The sequence below is a fragment of the Plectropomus leopardus genome, chromosome 20 (assembly GCF_026936395.1).
Source record: "Plectropomus leopardus strain MGB_pleo_1.0 chromosome 20, ASM2693639v1, whole genome shotgun sequence".
Lineage (NCBI taxonomy): Eukaryota > Metazoa > Chordata > Actinopteri > Perciformes > Serranidae > Plectropomus > Plectropomus leopardus.
In genome coordinates this window covers 24,218,805-24,238,069 of record NC_142195.1, presented here as the reverse complement: position 1 = coordinate 24,238,069, position 19,265 = coordinate 24,218,805, and the positions used below count along the sequence as shown (strand labels likewise).

At 37.7% G+C, this 19,265-nt stretch overlaps 3 protein-coding genes across 4 annotated transcripts in view; 1 reads left to right on the top strand and 2 right to left on the bottom strand.

The window, feature by feature from the left end:
- niban2a (niban apoptosis regulator 2a) overlaps window positions 1-4,058 on the top strand; it is a 35,318-nt gene extending 31,260 nt beyond the window's left edge. For both annotated transcript variants that reach the window (XM_042509413.2, XM_088070803.1), the window contains exon 14: window positions 45-4,058. In XM_042509413.2, coding sequence (XP_042365347.2) covers window positions 45-955 — 911 coding nt within the window. In that variant the 3' untranslated portion in view covers window positions 956-4,058. The remainder of the gene's footprint in view (window positions 1-44) is intronic.
- On the bottom strand, window positions 2,685-12,613 carry slc31a2 (solute carrier family 31 member 2). The gene is made up of 4 exons (XM_042509895.2): window positions 12,199-12,613; window positions 8,091-8,157; window positions 6,965-7,193; window positions 2,685-5,541 (listed from the first exon to the last, which is right to left on the bottom strand). The coding sequence occupies exons 1-4, from the start codon at window positions 12,205-12,207 to the stop codon at window positions 5,376-5,378; spliced, it is 471 nt and encodes a 156-aa protein (XP_042365829.1). The 5' UTR covers window positions 12,208-12,613; the 3' UTR covers window positions 2,685-5,375.
- A 1,651-nt stretch (window positions 12,614-14,264) lies between these two features.
- arrdc1b (arrestin domain containing 1b) overlaps window positions 14,265-19,265 on the bottom strand; it is a 44,149-nt gene continuing 39,148 nt past the window's right edge. The window contains exon 8 of the mRNA XM_042508700.2: window positions 14,265-18,864. Coding sequence (XP_042364634.2) covers window positions 18,800-18,864 — 65 coding nt within the window. The 3' untranslated portion in view covers window positions 14,265-18,799. The remainder of the gene's footprint in view (window positions 18,865-19,265) is intronic.

Genomic DNA, 19,265 nt, shown 5'->3' with positions numbered 1-19,265 from the left:
CGTGTTAACACAGTGACTGATTTTTTTTTTCTTTCTTGGTCCAGCTGTGAAGGAGGCAGCTGTCCAGAGGAGACACAACCTCTACAGGGACAGCATTATTCTGACCAACAGCGACCCAAACCTGCACCTGCTCGGAGACACCCCTGCGGTGGACTGGGCTGCTAAATTTGGGGGCGATGAGCCAGAGGGCTCTCTCAGCGGCCGTGGAATTGAAGGAGGAGGTTCCGGGAGCAGACGCAAGCAGGTGGTGTCCATGATCCAGCTGGACGGGGTACCTCTGCCCTTCGAGTCCTGCCTGGAGGTCCCAGGTGTGGAGCTCATCCCTGAGGAGGATGCTGAGTTGTCTGTAGGCAAAGAGGAGGACCAAGGGGAGGATGAGGAGGACGTGGATCCACCGAGAGACCCCAAGTCTCCTGACAGCGTGAATGAAATCAGAGATCTGATTAATCCAGTGCTGGAGGTGGAGCTTCCAGTTACAGAGGAGAGCCAGAGCGAGGAAACCAACAGGACGGAGGAGACCAAAGGCACCATCATCATGGAGGACGGGGTGCAGGAGGACGTGACACATGTCAGCACGGTGGTCAACATCCCCAGGAAATCTGTGCGAGACAAGACGTCTACAAGAGCAATTCTGCAGGAGCTGGTCGGAAACAAGAAGCAGGAGGCAGATAAGGGGCATCAGGAGGAAGCGGCCATCAAGAACGCCATCGAGGAGATAGAGACAGTGGTGGAGGAAGATGACAGTGAACGGATTGCTCAAGTCTCTGTGGCAGAGTCAGATGAGTCATCACAACCGCCACTACTTGCTACAGACTCCAGCTCGCAAAATGACAGCGGCTTCCAGTCAGCGACCAATGAGGGGCTGGATGAAGGTGAGCCCAAGCCAATCACAAACGGGCTGAACGGAGAGGACAAAATTATCGACCCGGTAGAGGTGGAAGTGAGTGTAGCGTAGGAAGACGATCCTCTGGACAGAACTCTCTAATTGGAGAAAGAAACAGCAGAGTGTGCATCTAATGCAGAATGGATACAGACTGTATTTAAAGGGTTAATTCAAGGCTTTTCTGTATTGTTGTTGATATTGCACACTTTAAACCCGACTCTCCCGTCCTCCACTCGACTTTTCTCTTTGGTGATTGGTTCCTTCTATGCAGCTTAATTAATCTCAGTGCAAAGTTTCTCCACATTTTGTGTATGACACTGATTTCAATATACATTAATGCCATGTTAATATGCTTATCACACGGATCAGGGATTTTAAAGTGGTAATCCATTTTTTGAAGGAATACTTCAACCCCTAAATGATCACTTGTATATCCTTTATTCACTTGGCTTAATTCTTTCAAAAACATGGTAGGAAACTGATATAAATTGATAAATGATTTTTTTTTTGCAGTTTGCAAAACATTTCTGCCAACTTGCTCATCTTGTTTTCTGCCGTGTTTTTGGAACAAATGATACAAATTTCTTGTCAGGTTTCATAGATTTAAATGCAAGTGAAAAAAGCAATATCAATTTTGGTGTTAAAGGCTCACAATGCAACAGTTGTGTGGTTTTGTAAAAAGACATTTTGATATTGTTGTTTTTCCTTAAACAACCAATTACCACCTTCTTTGGATTTTCTTTTTTTCCCCCAAAAAAATCAATAAAATACAAGAAGAGGTGCATGACAAACAAATGATCATTTGGGGAGTGAAGTGTTCTTTTAAACTTACAAATAAAATGAGGAGCTCTAAATTACAACTACATCTAAGTTATTATTGCAGGTTTCTTTACATCAGTAATGTCTGTAAACACAGCACGAAATAAGGCTTTTTTTTTGTTTTTTTATATATTGCTGTATGATCACAGCCTGTACCTGGGCAGCAGGGGGTGCTACAATACAATCCTTTAGATGTTGTTTGGGAATTTGTATTTCAATTTTAACTACTATTTTTGTGATATACCAGTATCTATTTTTGTAAAATGTATTTTTCTTATGTAGTTTGTTTACTTGGAAAGCTTTTTCCTGTATTCCCAAGTGGCCTTTATGTTTCAACACGTTATTTTAGGACAACTGTCAGGAATGATTTGCACTTCCACTGTGATTTGATATGTAAAATGTTTAAACATTTTTTGACGTCAAAACAACCAACATTCATTGTTTCTAGTCATTTTGCTTGTGGGTGTTAATGACCAAGATACAGTAAGTAATGGCTCATTAGTTTGTAGGATTTTGATGAACTTGTAATCAAAGGAAGCTCTCTTCGTGATGATGAGGGATGACAACGAAAACGAAAATGTTTTCCAAATATCGCTATTTTCTTTTTTTCAACTTCATTGTAAAACACTGAGTCAAACATGACAGAGACAATTTTCTATTTAAAAAAAAAAGTATTTTCCAAATTTAAATCTGGGTGAAATATCTGTTTTATTTATGACATTTGGATGTTGTGGCTTTTACAAGTTTTATGTCCTTATCTATGTAAAAAAAAAAAAAATTAAAAAAGAATAGACTATATCACTGATACTCTCCTTGTGGAAAACATTTGTTGGGAAACTTGTAAACCATGACACAGGTGTTCTGAGGTTTGGTAAACTTTAAATATTAGACTTTAATTCCTCTAATTCAGTTGGTAGGGCTTTATTTCCAGGTTGCAGAATTTTTGACTAAGTTTCCTGGATAAATTTAATTTGGTACCAAGTACAGGAAGATTAGATATTGGAATTCTTTATAAATGTTTAATACAGCATGAACTTCACATTTTTGCACCTTGAGCTGACCTGCCACCCACTCACAGAAGAATGGATATATATAGTGAAACGTTAGTAAAAGCAACAGAAGAGGCAACCCTCTTTCAGGACAAATAGGCATGAAACTCTGAAAATGTTCTTTACAGAGAACACAGAGGTGCCAGGAGTGGAATTAAAATATTTGAATAATTGAAAGTTAAATCAAAGTACAAACATATCATTAAACATCTTCACTTTTAGCATATTTAATACCAAATTATATAGCCCTTTCTGTGAACCTTCTTATGAATTGGCAGTTAGGTAAGGGACAGTTCACCCTTAAATCAAAACTACTTACTTGTAGTGCTATTTATTAAACTAAATAGTTTAATTGTGAGTTGTCGAATGTTGGAGATGTCAGCTGTCTGCTTTCTCTGGTGCTCCAAGCACATAAAAAAATATATTTGAAAAACTCAACAGAAATGTCTTTTCATCATGACCCAGTTACTCAAGATAATCCACAGACCTTGTTGTGAGCTGTTCCATGTAGGAACTATTTTCTTTCTGCAGAACTACACCCATCAACCGAATCACAGAAAAAAAGTGTGTATCTACTGCTCGCTCACCTTGCAAAACTGAGCTATCTAACGTTACAGCTCAGCTAAGGAGGAAAAACACGCCTCTCGTGCATGAGTAGATGAACGCTTCCTTCTCTGCAGTGTTATACGGTTGGCAGGTGCACTTTGGTAGAAAGTTCTTACATGAAACTGCTTACAACAAGGTCTGTGGATTATCTTAAGTAACTGGGTCATGATTTCTGGAAAGAGACTTGCTGTTGAGTTTTTTAAAATGTGTGTTTTGGGGCTTTGAGCACCACATGCCGAGAGCCATCTAGCTCCATTATATTGGAGAGAAGGCCGACATCGCTACAGCTGGTATCTCCAACTGTCCCTGCCCCTTTAAGGTTAAATTTGAACTTGTAGAAATTGTATATGTTTTGAGTGTCAGCATCACACGCTCTAATGGGTGACTGAATTTCACTTTTATTTAATCTGCATTGAACAGCCAAAGCTACAATCTACTGTTACATGCTGAGAAGGGAGTTGCGATTCCTGCTTCTTTTAATTTTATGAGTCAGTGTCCTGTTGTGAAATCGCCCGTTGCCACTGTATCCAAAGCACATTTTGAGTTTGCTGCCATTATATTCACACCCAGGACCCATTACATCCACCTCCTCCTGTTTATTTATTACGCAGCCTGTCTATTTGCTGTGAGCAGCTCAAACTTGTATGTTTAGTGCTTTTGTTTTCATCAAATAAATATAAATAATAAAAGTTTTTTTCCAACTTTTTTTCTTTATTTTTATTGATCGAGTTCTCATGACAGAAAACTATCACAGAAAATTACTGAAATTCCACAGTAAATGATAAAATATCTTTGAATATGTTTGTATAGTCAGAATCTGTTGTAAAACTCATTAAAATACTCCAGCTCAAAGAGAATATTTCAACAGCAAACACATCTGAAATGTCATTTGCAGGTTTTTTTCCTTTGTAGGTTCTCCGTTTGTCAATGATTACCACAAAACAACATTTCACCGTCTCCTGACAAACGCGTGACAGTGACTTCGGTCACTTAGTGAACCAAGATGACACATTAAGTTCACCAGCAACAATCACATGAGTCAGTTCCTGAATCTTAGCTCTGTCTTACGAAACCTCGCTGTCAATCTCAGTTCCCAGAGTCTGCTTTCAGGTTTCGCCTAAAAAATGATAGCAAATTGGTATTGAATACCTTGTTTTTGGTTCCACTCAGAAAATGTTGCTTTTTAAGCAGTCAAAAAGAACACAAACGTTTTGAGGATGAGTTGCACTTAAAGCTGTAGCAGGAGTGTCTTATTAACAAATTCAGAGATCTCATTTTATAACTGACAAGAAATACATTTTTTGATCATCTGTAGTGTCACAACACCTTGAATTATTTGGTAAAATACAGTGTAGCAGCTAAAAGTCTGCCAAGTTCAACCATAAAACACAGAAATAACCGTAATGTGCCGCAAGCTATGTGCATGACGTCCCAACTGTCAGTTGTGTTGCCTGGTGGCGGAGGACAATTACGATTTAAGCATAAATAAACAAAAAGAAAAGAGTTTAAGCAAAGCAGCACTCCTTCCCCTGAGACTACAATCCTCTTTTCCTTTTGTGTTGCTCATTAAAATGTAAGAAACTTCCTTAGAAACAGAACATTATGTCCCTTTAACGCAAATGAACCATCTAAACAACACTGAAATCATATGTTTGGTGTCTATGCTCAAATATCATAACTTTATATTTCCAGTTTGAGTGTTTTCAATTGAACAACTGACTTCCGAAGCCGCAGACTGAACACTGAAACTAGTGTTGGACAATCAGAAATAATTTTGTGCATGAAAAAAAAAAAATCCCACATCCAGAGGAGTTTGAGCAGCAGTAGTGTGCATCAACATACAAGAAATTTCGCTCGTGCCCTCAGTGTTTTCGCAAATATCATCTGTACCCGGAGCAACGGAACAACGCGCCGAAATTAGTCAATCAACAGTTCCCAGTTCAGCATCGAGAGCATGTGATGCTTTTAACGCGGGGTGAAAAAGTATTGTCCTCTGTCTGTCTGTAGTGTCCATACCATCAGATGTGACCCAGGAGGGGGAATGAGATGAAATATCCGAGGACCGAGCCCACGATGACGCCGAGGAAGATCCAGGTGTTGTAGGACATGACGCACAGCATCAGCATGTAGCCCAGAGTCACCTGCAGCATGTGGAGGGCTGTCTGGATAGCATGCAGCAACCAGCTGCAGAGGAGGGAGGGGAGTTACAGCAGGTCCATTACATGTATATGACACCATCAGTATCTTAAACACTTAATTCAATAAAATAGTATGATTTCACACTGACAAAATGTTCTGGATTTTGCGAGTAAAGGTTATATATTGTTTTTTTTGGGTTGAATCATTGTGACAGAATAGGTGACAGTTCAACCACTTAACAGAGAGGAGGGCCAATGTTCAGTCTCACAAACATCTAGCATGTGAAAAATGCTGAACTAAGAATAATGAAGATGCCCAGATAAACACAAACTCACAGAGAAAACCAAACACAGCTAAAGAAAGAAAGCTGTGAAATTACATGAAGCTCAGATGTGACTGAAAATGAGCAGTTTAACCCAAATGACAAACCTGTAACACTATAACACAACTGCTTTTACTGTACAGGGAGGATTCCAGGTTTATTCTTTGGGAGCAAATTTCTGTCAGTAAAATAATAAAAAAAATCTATATTTAATGTTAGCTAGGAATTTTAAAAATGCACATCATAAGTCAATATTTTGACATACTAAGTCAAAATTAGGTGATAAAAAAGTTTACATTTTGAATTACAAAAGTTTTTTTTTCTTTAATTGGTAGAAATGAGCTTCAACAATTTTCTGACCACTTGGATTGCATCGATTATTATTTGATCTACTTCCACAGTGTTTTTTTTAAAAATTCAGTTTAATTTTTCATAAAATATTATCTTGTATTCCATTATTCACAATTCTCAGTAATATCTCTTTGAAAAGAGAAAATTATCACATTTTAATTAAAGCATTTTAGCACCATTTAAGAAATGATCTCAGTCCATACCAACATACCTGAAAACAGGTATAACATGATCATTCACATACTCTGATAATGTGTGTGTGCCAGCGTAAACTGAAAGCAGCTGGTTGCTTCGTCACTGAAAATAATACAGCTGAGAAACAGCAACGCTGAAAAGTAAGACCAGAGTCTCTGCCTGGACCAACAAAACTGAAACTGTTACTTAAAAGTGACAAATATTTGTAGGGTTGGCAAAGCAGCAGAAAACATAAATTTGGTGTTGATGCAAATTCGGAGTACGCGGTGCATTATCAGCACCGGGAGAAGCCATAATGGGATAAGAGGACCCAAACAGAAAGGCTGTGTCTTTGAGATATGTGGGCCTCGCTGGTACATTTTGGCTTAATAAGACCCAATCACGTTATCATTCTCAAAAGTCTCTGTTTCCACACGTTTAAAGAACAATCCCAGAGTTTTGAAACTAAAACAAGGTCAGCAGCATTCTAAAAAAATTCTGTTTTTGGGAGCCAAAACGCCAAAGAAGTGTGGATGCGAGACGTTAACGTAGCAATATTTATGTTTTACGATGAAAATGCATTAGTGTGGATGTGTCCTTGTTTATCACAGGGACCCTGACCTGTTTCGGGTGTTTGAGGCCGGAGGCTGGGACTCCGTGGGGGTCAGCGAGCATTCAGAGGGGCTGCTTTCCAGTACAGAGATGCTGTCGCTGCGGCTGGAAGGAGGGGCGGCGTACGCAGACTGAGACTGGGCGAGCTTAGAGCTCCTGCCCAGCCACACCCTCCACACTTTGAGCACCTCGTAGAAGACGGTCAGCAGAAATACCACAAACACTGACAGCACCATCCCTGGACACACAAACACACACATTTAAGTCACAGAGCTGAACTCAACGCCACAAAATCCCTCAATTGAGGTCTTAAAGGAATAGTTCAACATTTTGGAAAACATGCTTAATCACTTTCTTGCCAAGTTAACTATTTCTTGGCTGAGTGCAGTGACTCTGATCTTTCCATTCAACTCTGCGAGAAAGCAAATGAGCATATTATAAATGTTAAACTGTTCCTTTGAAATTGTAATGTTACTTTTACTTTTAAGCATTTTGATAAGTCTTGATAAGTCTTGTTTACTTATTTTCTGATGACGTATTGTCTGATCTAAATCACAACTTGACTAATCGTAGCTCATTTCAATGAGGCTGAGGCACACTGTAGCACAAACCCTAACCATTAAAATGTGCAAACTTAAAATAGAAAAAAAACCAAGTATGGATAGCAGAGAATTTTAAGTGATATTTAAAATAAAAATGTGTATATTTTTAAGTTTTATGTTAAAAAACCCCAGAACATTAGTATTGGCTTTGATTTTGACAGTTTTGCTACATTTACAAATTATTCTGTGGCACATGAACCATTTAAATAAATTTTTTATTACACATTATAGCAAGTTTCTCTAGTTTCTTTCTCTGCTGTGCAGGCATTAACAAGTTATTACCTGAGCTGGGACAGACAGAGAACAATATGAGGTGATGAGGTTTTGCAAAGTACTATCAACTTTATTTCACCTCAGGATGTGCCGCTACATAAAGTTTTCCTGAGCAATGAGACAAAAAGGACAGCGTCTGTTGACACAACGCTGCCGTGCGTTTAACCAGATGGACTGGTTCTCAGGAGTCGCAGTTACTGGAGGAGATCTGTCTCGACTCCTTTGGACGTGAGGATGTTGTTTGACACTCTGCACCTCACCTGCAGGACCGTGCACATCCCAGAAGTCAAACAGCAGCGTCACGCTGGTTGACACCCCAAAAGTCATCTAAAGAGAAAAAAAAACAAAACAAGGAAAAACAAAATTAAAACACCTGTATTAATGTTTGCTGAACTCTGTAAACTGATGATGTTGAAACCTGGATTGACATCAGTTTTCTTGTGCTGCTTTCAGATGTCTTTCACAAGCTATTTTTGAAAACATGGGAAAAAAACATAATAAAAACAGGTGATATAACAATGCTGACCGTAAGCTTATTCCCACCGCGGTCAGTTACTACACTGCTCTGTGATCTGTCCTCTTTCATTTTCTGGTACAATGACTTCTTTGATTTAAGATCTGAGCGAACTTTACTCCCTTTTTCATTTTTTCTTAAAAGCCCCAGATTCTCATAATAACAAAATGTTATTTTCATAACAGAGATTTAGATTTCAGAATAAAATATAAGAAGACGATAAACAACAATTTTATTACATTATTACAGAACGGTATAATATATTGAATATATTTTCATTCATTTATTCAGTGTTTTATTCAGTCATCACACGTAATACAGTGAATACAAACAATATAAACTGTACGAACAAAATTAACAGTCTGTGTATTAAGTAAAGACTGAAAAGGGTCAGGCAGAAGGTAAAGCTTATATATGCCTGTCTCTTATCAATTTAAGCTACCCTTTCTAACATAAAAGAGGTCATTTAAACATCAAACCCTATTGGTATTGTTTATTTTAACCCCAACAACAGAGGTGCATCTCCTCTTAATCTCCCTTTTGAAAGGAAATTTTAAAAAAACTCTCAAATTGTGACAAAATACATGCATGAAAAAATATACTGACTAAATTCTGGCATGTGAAATAGGGTGATTTTTTTCTGCCTGAAGAAAGTTCAACAAGCCGTGAACAAGCTGTATTTTACTCCTCCTATTTCTTAAGTTATCTTTTAGTAAAATTCTCACTGCGTGCATGCAGAATTATCTCCATATTTCTTCCTGCCACACTCAAAACCTTCTCTGCTCTACATATACTTTTTGCATTCCTTGAATTTAAAAAAAGGGAGAAAATTTCATTTATGCTGCTTCGAACAAATGTCTATTCAGCTGGTCTTTCCCACAATGTATTGTCCCACAAAAGCACACTCTGTTCTGCCCGGCCGCTGCAGACGAGTGACTGACAGAGGAATGTACTGTGTGTGTGTGTGTGTGTGTGTGTGTGTGTGTGTGTGTGTGTGTGTGTGTGTGTGTGTGTGTGTGTGTGTGTGTCTGTGTGTGTCTGTGTGTGTGTCCGTTACTCAGTCTGCTGCCCGGTCCCTGCCAGCCTCCCTCTTTCTCTCCCCTGCTAATTCACCACCTGTCCTGGCCTGACTTCCTCTCACCAGCTGCACACTGGTGAAGAACCTACAACCTCCATGCTCCATATCAAATAATCAATTAGTTTAGCAGCTATTTCAATGATGCATTCATAATTTAAATAATTTATCAAGCATAAGACAAAGCATTCTCTAGATCAAACTTCACCTATGTGAGGAATTACACTTTTTGGGTCTTTTTGGGCATTTCTCTATATCTTTCTGCATTTAAAGTAGGCTGAAACTAACAGTTATTTTTAATGTTGATTAATCTGTTGATTATTTTCTTGACAGAGTGAGTTGCTGTGGTTTATAACTTATTAGGAAGTGGTGAAAAATGTTGATCAGTTTTTCACAAAGCCCAAATCCTTAAATGTCTTGTTTTGCCAACAACCCAAATATATTCAATTTACTGTCATGGAGGAATAAAGAAAACAGAAATATTGAATTTTGACTTATCTTTTTTTCTTATCCAATTAATCGTTTATCAATGATTTATCATGGCCGATCGATCAATAAAAGCTCATTCATTGTCTTAAAAAATGCAAATAATTGGACCCTTTACCTTATATTAGTTGTACAACTTTCCCTCTTCAAAAAAACTCTAAATCTGATTCATCAATTATCAAATTAGTTGGAAATTAACTGAAAAGTTGACAGCTAATTAATTAATAAGTTCAGCTCTATTTTCTATATTAATGAAAAATGTGTCAGCACTCGTCCATGATATGCCACTGTGTGTTAAATATTAACTCACGTGTTGTCTTTAAAAAGAAAAAGCATACACTTTAGATAAGTTTGTACAATGATAACATTGTATAAAACCAAAACTAACTGGACTCCTGACTGGACAAGAAACATGAGCGGAACAAATCTAATGTATGTGGAGGTAAAAGCAAACTTAAGTGCACATAATTTTGTTAATAATCTCTCATTGCAGCAAGACGTTGATCTGTAAACTGTGATCAATGTTTACGATGATTACAACAATAATTACTGATGATATTACTGTACTTTTTTTTTTTTTTAACATGCGTCTACCATTGAGTTTTGTTTGAAACCTGTCAAAGTGTGTGCCTGCTCAGGTGTCAGGTGTCTTGCCCTGTCATACTTATTTTTAGTGATGTCATCATGTTCCCAAATCCCAGCAATTGAGTTGGTGAGTACAAAGTTATAAACAGAAATCCAGCCAAAAAAAGGAGAGATTTGATTGGATCTTATGTGAAGGCTGGAAGGGAATAGAAACTGGTTCTGCAGAATGACGGCAGTTATTAACACACTGTTATTTTCAATTTTATGTCAAACTTGCAGAAAGTTGTCTCACTGACATAGAGACCCGTGAACTCGAGCAACACCTCTCCTTAAAATCATAAATACATACGTCTCCTGTCACCTGTAGTGCTATTTATCAATCCAGACTGTTGATTGAGGAAACATGTATCTTTGATTTTGGATTTTGAACTGCCCCTTTAAATAGTGTAAACGTTCAAAGCAACATGTACGCAGCACACATGTATTGTAATAGTGATACAAAGTATTTGAGGCAGCATGAAAACATTACACATTAAGCCAAATATAGACAGCCTGAGTCAACAGTGTAACTGAAGGCCGAGCACAGTGATCATTGTGAGCTGATCGCTTGAACTGCTTGAGAAAACAAGATGTGTTTGGCAGGAGATGTTGAGACTGCAAACACTCTCACAGTACACTTTCCCAGGACTGCGGGTACTTTCGCATGCTTTAGCCCACATGTACGTCACATTAATGAAGGGCATTTTCCAAGTGCATACCAAAATTGAGATTTCTTTTCTCCCAATCTGCAGCTGTCCATCGTCATTCTAGTCTTGAAATTTGCTTAAGGTTTAGGCTTTATCTTTAATTTAGCTGTCATTTCAACAATACAACATTGAGTTTACACACTGTTAATTAAATTAATGTTTTTTTTTTTATAATAATGACTGAAATATTAAATTAAAATTATGTCACTAAAGGAAAATAAAATTTAGCATCTGTTTTATGTAATAAGGTTAAGTTTTCAGTTTGTTCATCTCACTTCAGTCACTTTTAGTGCAGCAAATTGTATCTAGCAGACTGAAAATGCAATTGATTTTAGTTTTCTAGAAGGCTACCAAAAGATACTATTATTGATCTGCATTTTAACGAGTTATGAATACGATATCGACTCGCAAAAATATCGCGATACTCAAAGTTTCCTCCCAACTCCTCAATACTGTGAAGCACATGTGATTTAAATAAATCAATTGTAGGGCTGGGCCATAACTAGATATGATCTTATACTCTTTTTCAGTGGACTCATACTGTGATTAACTGAGCATATCATATAAAAGTTTCCAAACGAATGAGTCAAAGCAAACTATAGTCAGACACAACAAAATTAATTAGGTTTTTGAGTGTGTGCGTGTGTGTTAAGTAATGTCAGCCATATTGCCCATCCCTTGTAATATGGCCCATTTAAACCAGCCTGAAGGTACCACAGGTTTTTCAAGCTGTAGGTAACTTGTCTCCACTCCCCAAACTGGACACACCACTGTTTTTGTGGGTCAACAGGTTAACATATTAAATGTCGGTCTAAAGGTTTATTCTGGTCTGCTACCTGAACTCTGTCATTTGTTCCTACACACCGTGTGACCACATTTTTAACATGTAAAGAAATACTTTAAGTGCAAAATAACATGTGAAGTCATATTGTACTGCGACAAACTGCAGAAACACAACTTACGGACATCATGGTGAACTTGCGGAGGCTACCACACCACAGTCCCGGCGGCTACTGACTCCAGTCCTCCATCACAGGCGGCTCACAGCTCGGGCTACAGTCGCTGCTCGAGTCCAGACAACAAACTTTGGAGTGATTTCTCAAATACAGCTCTGCAGCAGCAGCAGCAGCGTCCACTGTGCACAGCTGCTCAGCTCAGTGCAGCGGAATGAGGCTACCTCCTGACTTCAGACAATAAACTGAGGCATGACGGTTAATGGAGTTTACAGAAACTAGGACGGAAGCCTCAGTCCGACTAAATAATCGGAAAAGTGATTCAAATCTAATTAAAGTCGCATGGAAACCAACATGTTATCGAGCAACGTGGATACAAATCATAATTTGCATTAAAACCGATGTTTAACAAATATTAGCCGATGACAGAGTCTGCACAATACGCATGTGCAAACGAGCCTTCTCCACAAACACTTGAATCATGTGACAGACGGAGGTAGCCGAAGGGCGTTCGTATTTTTTCGGCTACTAGTATTTTCTTATGTACTTAAAAAAGCCGAAAAAGAAGGCTGATTTACATTTGGGGGAGATAAAAAATACGGAGATAAAAATAAAATAAATAAATAAATAAGATTATTTAATATTATAGTATACAAATAATTCTGTCAACAACCACGACATAATTATTGTGAGGTTATAACTGTAATATTATTTTCTTAGTTTGGAAATTTATGTTAACCTAAATACAACATCAATTGTTGTGTTGCAACATTATAATTATATTATGCATCAAAATCATTGTAAGGGTTACAGCTATAATATTAATTTCTTAATTAGAAAAAAATATGTTAACCTGAAAAACAACATCAAATTACTTTGTGAAATCCTAATCCTTAGGGACTGTTATTAATGGAAGGAGATTTATTTTATTTGGCTTAGGGGAGGGATAATCAACTTTAAATGGTTGACTTTTGCATTTAGTTTAAATACCCTCAGAACCCCAAAGTCCACAAGTGTTTTTAAAGACCCTTGTTTTCTTTAAAATATCTCCAAAATCCAAACATTTATCATAGCCAGGAACTGTGAAATGCGTATATTTATGGCAAAAGAATGGTCATTCATTTTTCCCCCAGGCACTCAGGGACGCTCAAAATATTTGTAACACCAGGGAGGGCCTTGATATTTAAAAAAAAATGTCCCATATGTCCCATATTTAAACTCCAAACACATGTAATCATTCTTCAAAGTCCAGTGTGCAGGATTTAGGGAATATATTGGCAGAAATGGACTACAATGTAGGTATGTATTCTTCAGTGTATGTATGTATTTCTACAGTAGGTCTGGACAGACAAACCAAACACTGGCTCTAAGGTCAATGGCGTAGAGTGTTGGAAGAAAACAGATTTTTTCAGTGTGAAACTGCTTTATTCAGTGTTTTTATTGATTTAAATCACCAGGTCCATCTGTTTTAAAGAGAAAGAGACTTCTGTGCATAATTCAGCTCCTGGAAACAAACCTGAACAATTACAATTGAAGGAATTCTAACCAGGAGAAGTTTCAGCTGGTTGCAATCTATGATCCACTCTGCTAAATGCCACTAAATTACCCTGAATCTTATTTACTGCTCCTTTAAATGTTCACTGAATTGGTCTCTCCCTTTTATGTAAAATGCCTCACTGCAGTTTCTATCAAAATGGATGAATCGATGTGCTGCAGCTGCCTGTTTTCTCAGCTTCAGAAAACATCTTAATGTCGGCCTCCTTTGATTTTTGTCACCACTGCAGATGTTTATACTGGCTGCCTTTTTGTTTGTGCAGATTTTAGGACAACTGAAAACTTATTACCAGAATTAATGTGGTTGTATACACTTTTTTCACATTTACACACAGATCTAGCCCTGAATCAGTGGTGTCTCTTTGCTATTTCACCTGAACAAATAGACGTTTGCTCTTATGTAATAAATCTTTAATAGCCTTGTTATTTAAGGATGTTACCATGTTTACTGTTTATTAAAAGAAACGTTAAGTTAGTTTGTTTCGGAGCATTTCAAAACCACAAAGCTGACTCTGTCGATATAACCAACAAAAACACGTCATATAATTTTATTGTTATACTGTACAGTGCAACTCTGATCCTGCACCGTTTGTCGAAATATTACATTTACTGATTTAGGTGCTACTACTCGTATCTGCATACTGCACCTGTAAACAGTTTACAAGTAGAAAAATACAAAACCAGACACCACTCATCAATATGTGAGGGGGGATGAATGAAGAAAAAAAACACAGAACAAGAGGGGCTTCATAAAGCTATAGTACCTTTTGGTAGAGAAGAGTTCAACAGAATCAGGATCAATAAAAGGCAGCGTGAAATTACTTCAGGGAGTTGCTGTTGCAGCGTTGTTGGAGATGAGAGGAATTGCACATTTTTTCTAAAACAAGGATAGAAAAAAAAGTCCAACAGGTCTATGGTTCAGTGTCCTTGCTGTTTTTAAAAGCTACATTTGTATACATCAAGTGCACTTAGCACAGTCCACAGGAGACGAACAGGAGGAGCTGCACGAGCACATCCTGGCATCCTCCCTGACGGAGAAGAAGAAAGTCCATCACAAGCTTCTGTAAGAGGTGGTGTGAGTCCAGACTGTTTAAGGCATGCATTTACAATAATGTAGAGCCAGAGTGGTTTGGGGGGCTGTCAGGTGTCTTACAGTAACAGCAGTTTTTCTGTGGAGATTTCCAAGCTGATGAGTCTCACAAAAATAAAATTCCAGAAAACGTGGCAACATGATTTGCAGTCAGGAGCCAAAACCAGCACTGCGATTATTTTTCTGAATTCACAGAATGACTTTGTACTAAAATGTGGTAAAATAAGACAAACATAAATAATCACACAAATAGTCAGGACAGCAGTTGTGCTTAAAATTTTCAGTTGTAGTTTCCACACAGACAGGTGACAATGAATTTCTGTTGATCCTTTTACAGCATAGTAGGGCTGGGTGATGTGGGTCAAATAATGTAGTTATATAAACAAGGATATTTTTGTCATAAGGACATGACACACAATATTATAAATGTAGGGCTGTTTCGATTACCATTTTTGAGGCTTTGAAGATTTAGTGATAATCAACTGCAAATATTTGAAGCTTCAATAAGACACAATGGGATCAGGGGTTGGTGGTATTAGTAATAAAAGAGAGTAATATTGAGCAGGAAGAGACGGTGGAAGGTGGACTATTACACGCAATGTTTCTGTAAGTTATTACTACCTTAAAAGCCAGTTTAGGTCAAATCCCTAGATACAAAGAAAGCCCTTTAATACAGTTTCCAGCTGCAGATAATCTGCAATTCATTTCCCCTGTTCCTTTTCCTTGTGGGACAGACAATTTAAATATTTGCTTATTATTTGATTAAGTATCATTTTATTACTTAATTATATAATGCATTTCACTGCAGTGAATGTACACTGTACTTTTTGATGACAAACTTGAGCTGAGCTGAAATCAGCTGCTTAAAACTGGGGTCAGTGACTGCACTGAGGACACTTGCCACCTTCTTTCAATTTCTTTTCTACAAGTGTACTGGTGAAAAACAAAACCAAACCAAAAAAAAGTTTTCAAATACTAATTTAGATGTTGATTACCATGGCAATGATTGAAGCTTTGACACATTGAATTTATTGGATCAGCTCTATATAAAAGGTACGCATAATCAGATATAGTCATTGTGAATTTGTTCCACTGTGATGAATTCCATGAAATCAGACTCTTCATACGTGCAAAAATGTAACTAATTTTTGTCAGTTTTTCATTACAGAGATTAATTAATTTGGACAAGAAAAATGTCAGCATGATAAGATCATATCACGATATGATTATGATGAAAGTTAAAATCCAGTTTGTATTAAATTATCACCCAGCCCTTGTACACAGGCAAAGAAAATTGTCACATAATTTAACACAGATGCTGAAATCTGAACCAATTTGTAATGGTTGAGTTTAAATGAAAACTAACACACATACATATAAACGCACACTCTCTCTCTCTCTCTCTCTCACACACACACACACACACACACACACACACACACACACGGTAGATGTGCACTCACAAGACCATGCAAACTGTAAAAAAAAGTGCTGTGTTGTGCACATGTGTGTTCATCATCTGGATCAACTGAAATTTCAGAGGGACTCTCGTCTCACCAATGTAACATTAAATGAAAGTTAAGGCAACAAACAGGAGAAAAACCAACATACAATCTCAGACTGAAAACATGATGCTAAACACCTGCATCACATCTCATAACAACACATATGTCAAACCTTAATTTGTCAGACCTGCTCAACAAACAGTTGTGTACATTCACCCGGCAGACCTCAGCTGGTGCATCACAGAAGCAGAGGCTCAGTGACACAGTACTTCATGGCTGATTATGTTGAACTCCAGTTACCAGACAAGTTGAAATAAACCAGCAATGACCACAAGAGGGCAGAGAAACACTGCGCCAGCACTGCAGACCTCATGCTCAGCTGCAGGAGAAATGAGCTTCATCTGCAGATAAACTGTCCTCTGAATACAAAACTGGTGTCAAAGCAAAACCTCTCAGTTATATATGAGGCAACACACGATGATGCTACAAAGCTGATACATATATATTATATATATTTTTAATCTGAGATGATTAATCTTTTCCAAAATAAAATTAACACACATGCTCCTTTATGTGTTGATTTTTTTCTTGACAGAAATGACATTGTCTACAAACCAAATTTAAATATAGAAATGTAAATCTTCCAATTGGGTGATTCAAAAAAAATGTTTAAAAACACGTTAATTTGTCTTTTTAATTTTAACTGCTGCTTCGATTTCAAGTTGCACAACTGAGAGATGTTGCTGAGTCATTATTTGTCCCTAAAGCCTCTATGTGGAGGATTCTAACAATTTCTGACTGGCAATTTCTAGTGGTATAATAAAATCAGACACTGTAGCAGACATTCATGCATGCCTGTACAGTGCACAGGCTATACATATTTTCACTGGGATTGTCTCATATTTCCTATATTTCCATTTATGCTTAAGGTTAGAGACATAAATGTAGACAAGAGATGAGTGAGTTTAAACCGGAAATGGACTTTAAATTGTAAATGGGTTTGGGCCTTACTGGTGTTGTTATATTTATTATTTATTAGAAAACTATTGACAGAACAATCTCAGAATAGAGCTTTAGATTATTTTTGATCACAATAGTAATAAAATAAACAAAATGAGGATTTCCTTCATCATGAGTATGCATATTGACACATTTACTCAGATGATACTTATACCCGTCAAAATTACGGAGACTTGTTAGTTGTGAGTATTCAGCTAAACCCTAATGGACAAGCACACGGCCTTCTGTCCATCCTCTGCTGTCATGTCATCCCAATTCATGCATGTTTTCCGAAAGCTTGAAGCCTTTATGCGCACATGCACACTCACATGCTCAAATACACACTCACACATACACCCACACACACACACAATTAGTCTTTATCTTTTTGTCGTTTTTTTGTTGACCCTGTTGTATATTGCTTGCATCAAAGTATTGTAATCTATTGTAATACTTGTAATTTATCGTATTACCTTCAGTGAGGTATTTTTTATAAACCCATTTGGGTTTCTAGCCTCTCTGCCACCTTATCTTTTTGTATTCTTTTTGACCTATTTTCTGTTACTGTTTTTAATGGTGCTAATAAATAATTGAAATAAAATGTAGGTCAAAAGAGACACGACCACTGGACAAGGTCGTAACGCAAAAAATCAGTAATATAGTGAAAATAATTCTCTGTCCACATGTCCCAGTGTTTGCCGTTGTCTGAAACTTTTGACTCTGCCCTCTTGTGTATTGGATAAATCTATGCAAACATAAAGAATGCATGAACTATGTGGGCAGTGATGGTTACAAAGTTTGAAATGAACCTTTTATCTATTTTTGCACATAAAAGCAGCAGTAATGAACCTTAAGATGCTCTAATCAGAGAAATCCTACACACAGGGGTTTTAACTGGACAAATCGAAACCTCTGGCCCTAAGTTCTCCTCTCAGTAACCAGCATGAAGACAGCTCTGCCTTGCTGATGATGAGGACAACTGAGACACAAATGGACAGCGGTGGACCACAATAACAAGTGCACAACTGGAACAAGACTACAAAAAAGGCCGTCTGATCTCGTCACACATGAGCCCTCAGTAGGCCGAACTCATATTCGAGGCATCACAGATGCAAAAGTTCAACAGATTTTACTCGGCCCCGTTAAAAAAGCATGTCCAATCACTGAATACTCTAAATGCTGTACGATGATCCAAAATACTTGTTTTAGGCACAGTGATGTTCACCCGTTCCGTCTGGCGATACCTGATGGGACATGAGGTGAAGTTAAAACTTATATTCCATATAAGATGTGATCCCTTTTTTACTCATTCGAGGACAAAGAAACAATCTTTGGGGTGTTTGGGGGTGGAGTTATCGCCCATCCTCTTTAACCCGGCACGTCTCTGCCCTGATTTTTCTTGAGGCGTATGCAGACAGGTGTGGGTGGGCGTGGCCATGATGCTTCATCACCTGCTTCTTCTCTATTGTCTACTGTTGAAACTGGAGTTGGCACTACTGCAGCTTTCCTCGTAAGTGGGTGGGGGCTCTGAAGCACACAAAGGCAAAACAAAATAGTCAGTAAAGAAGAAAAGAATTTGGCAGGATTTTTAGGTACCCATCCAGACTTTGTCTTTGTTTTAGAGACTGAACCTTGATCAACTGACTGCACAGAAAAACTAAAAATGATATTTTAGAGCACGGACTTTGATAGGGATGACAGAATTAATGAATATTTAATTGACTTTTGTACCATACTGGCACCTTGTGTGTCCCTGCATGCATCTGTTCCAGTGATGTGTAGTGAAGGTCGGCAGGGTTTGCAGTATCCACCCAGTCCTCTCTTATAAATTGCATTTTCTAAACCAATAATATTTCATAAAATAAATGTCTATTTGTAAATTTACTGTTTATTCTTGTGATTTCTATTTTTCATTTTTGTATTAATCA

What these genes read in the sequence shown, in the direction of transcription:
- slc31a2 (XM_042509895.2), bottom strand. An exon ending in GGATGTGCACGGTCCTGCAG is followed by an intron (nt 7,194 to 8,090) that starts GTGAGGTGCAGA and finishes TTGTGTGTCCAG; the next exon opens with GGATGGTGCTGTCAGTGTTT. An exon ending in GCCTCAAACACCCGAAACAG is followed by an intron (nt 5,542 to 6,964) that starts GTCAGGGTCCCT and finishes CCTCCTCTGCAG; the next exon opens with CTGGTTGCTGCATGCTATCC.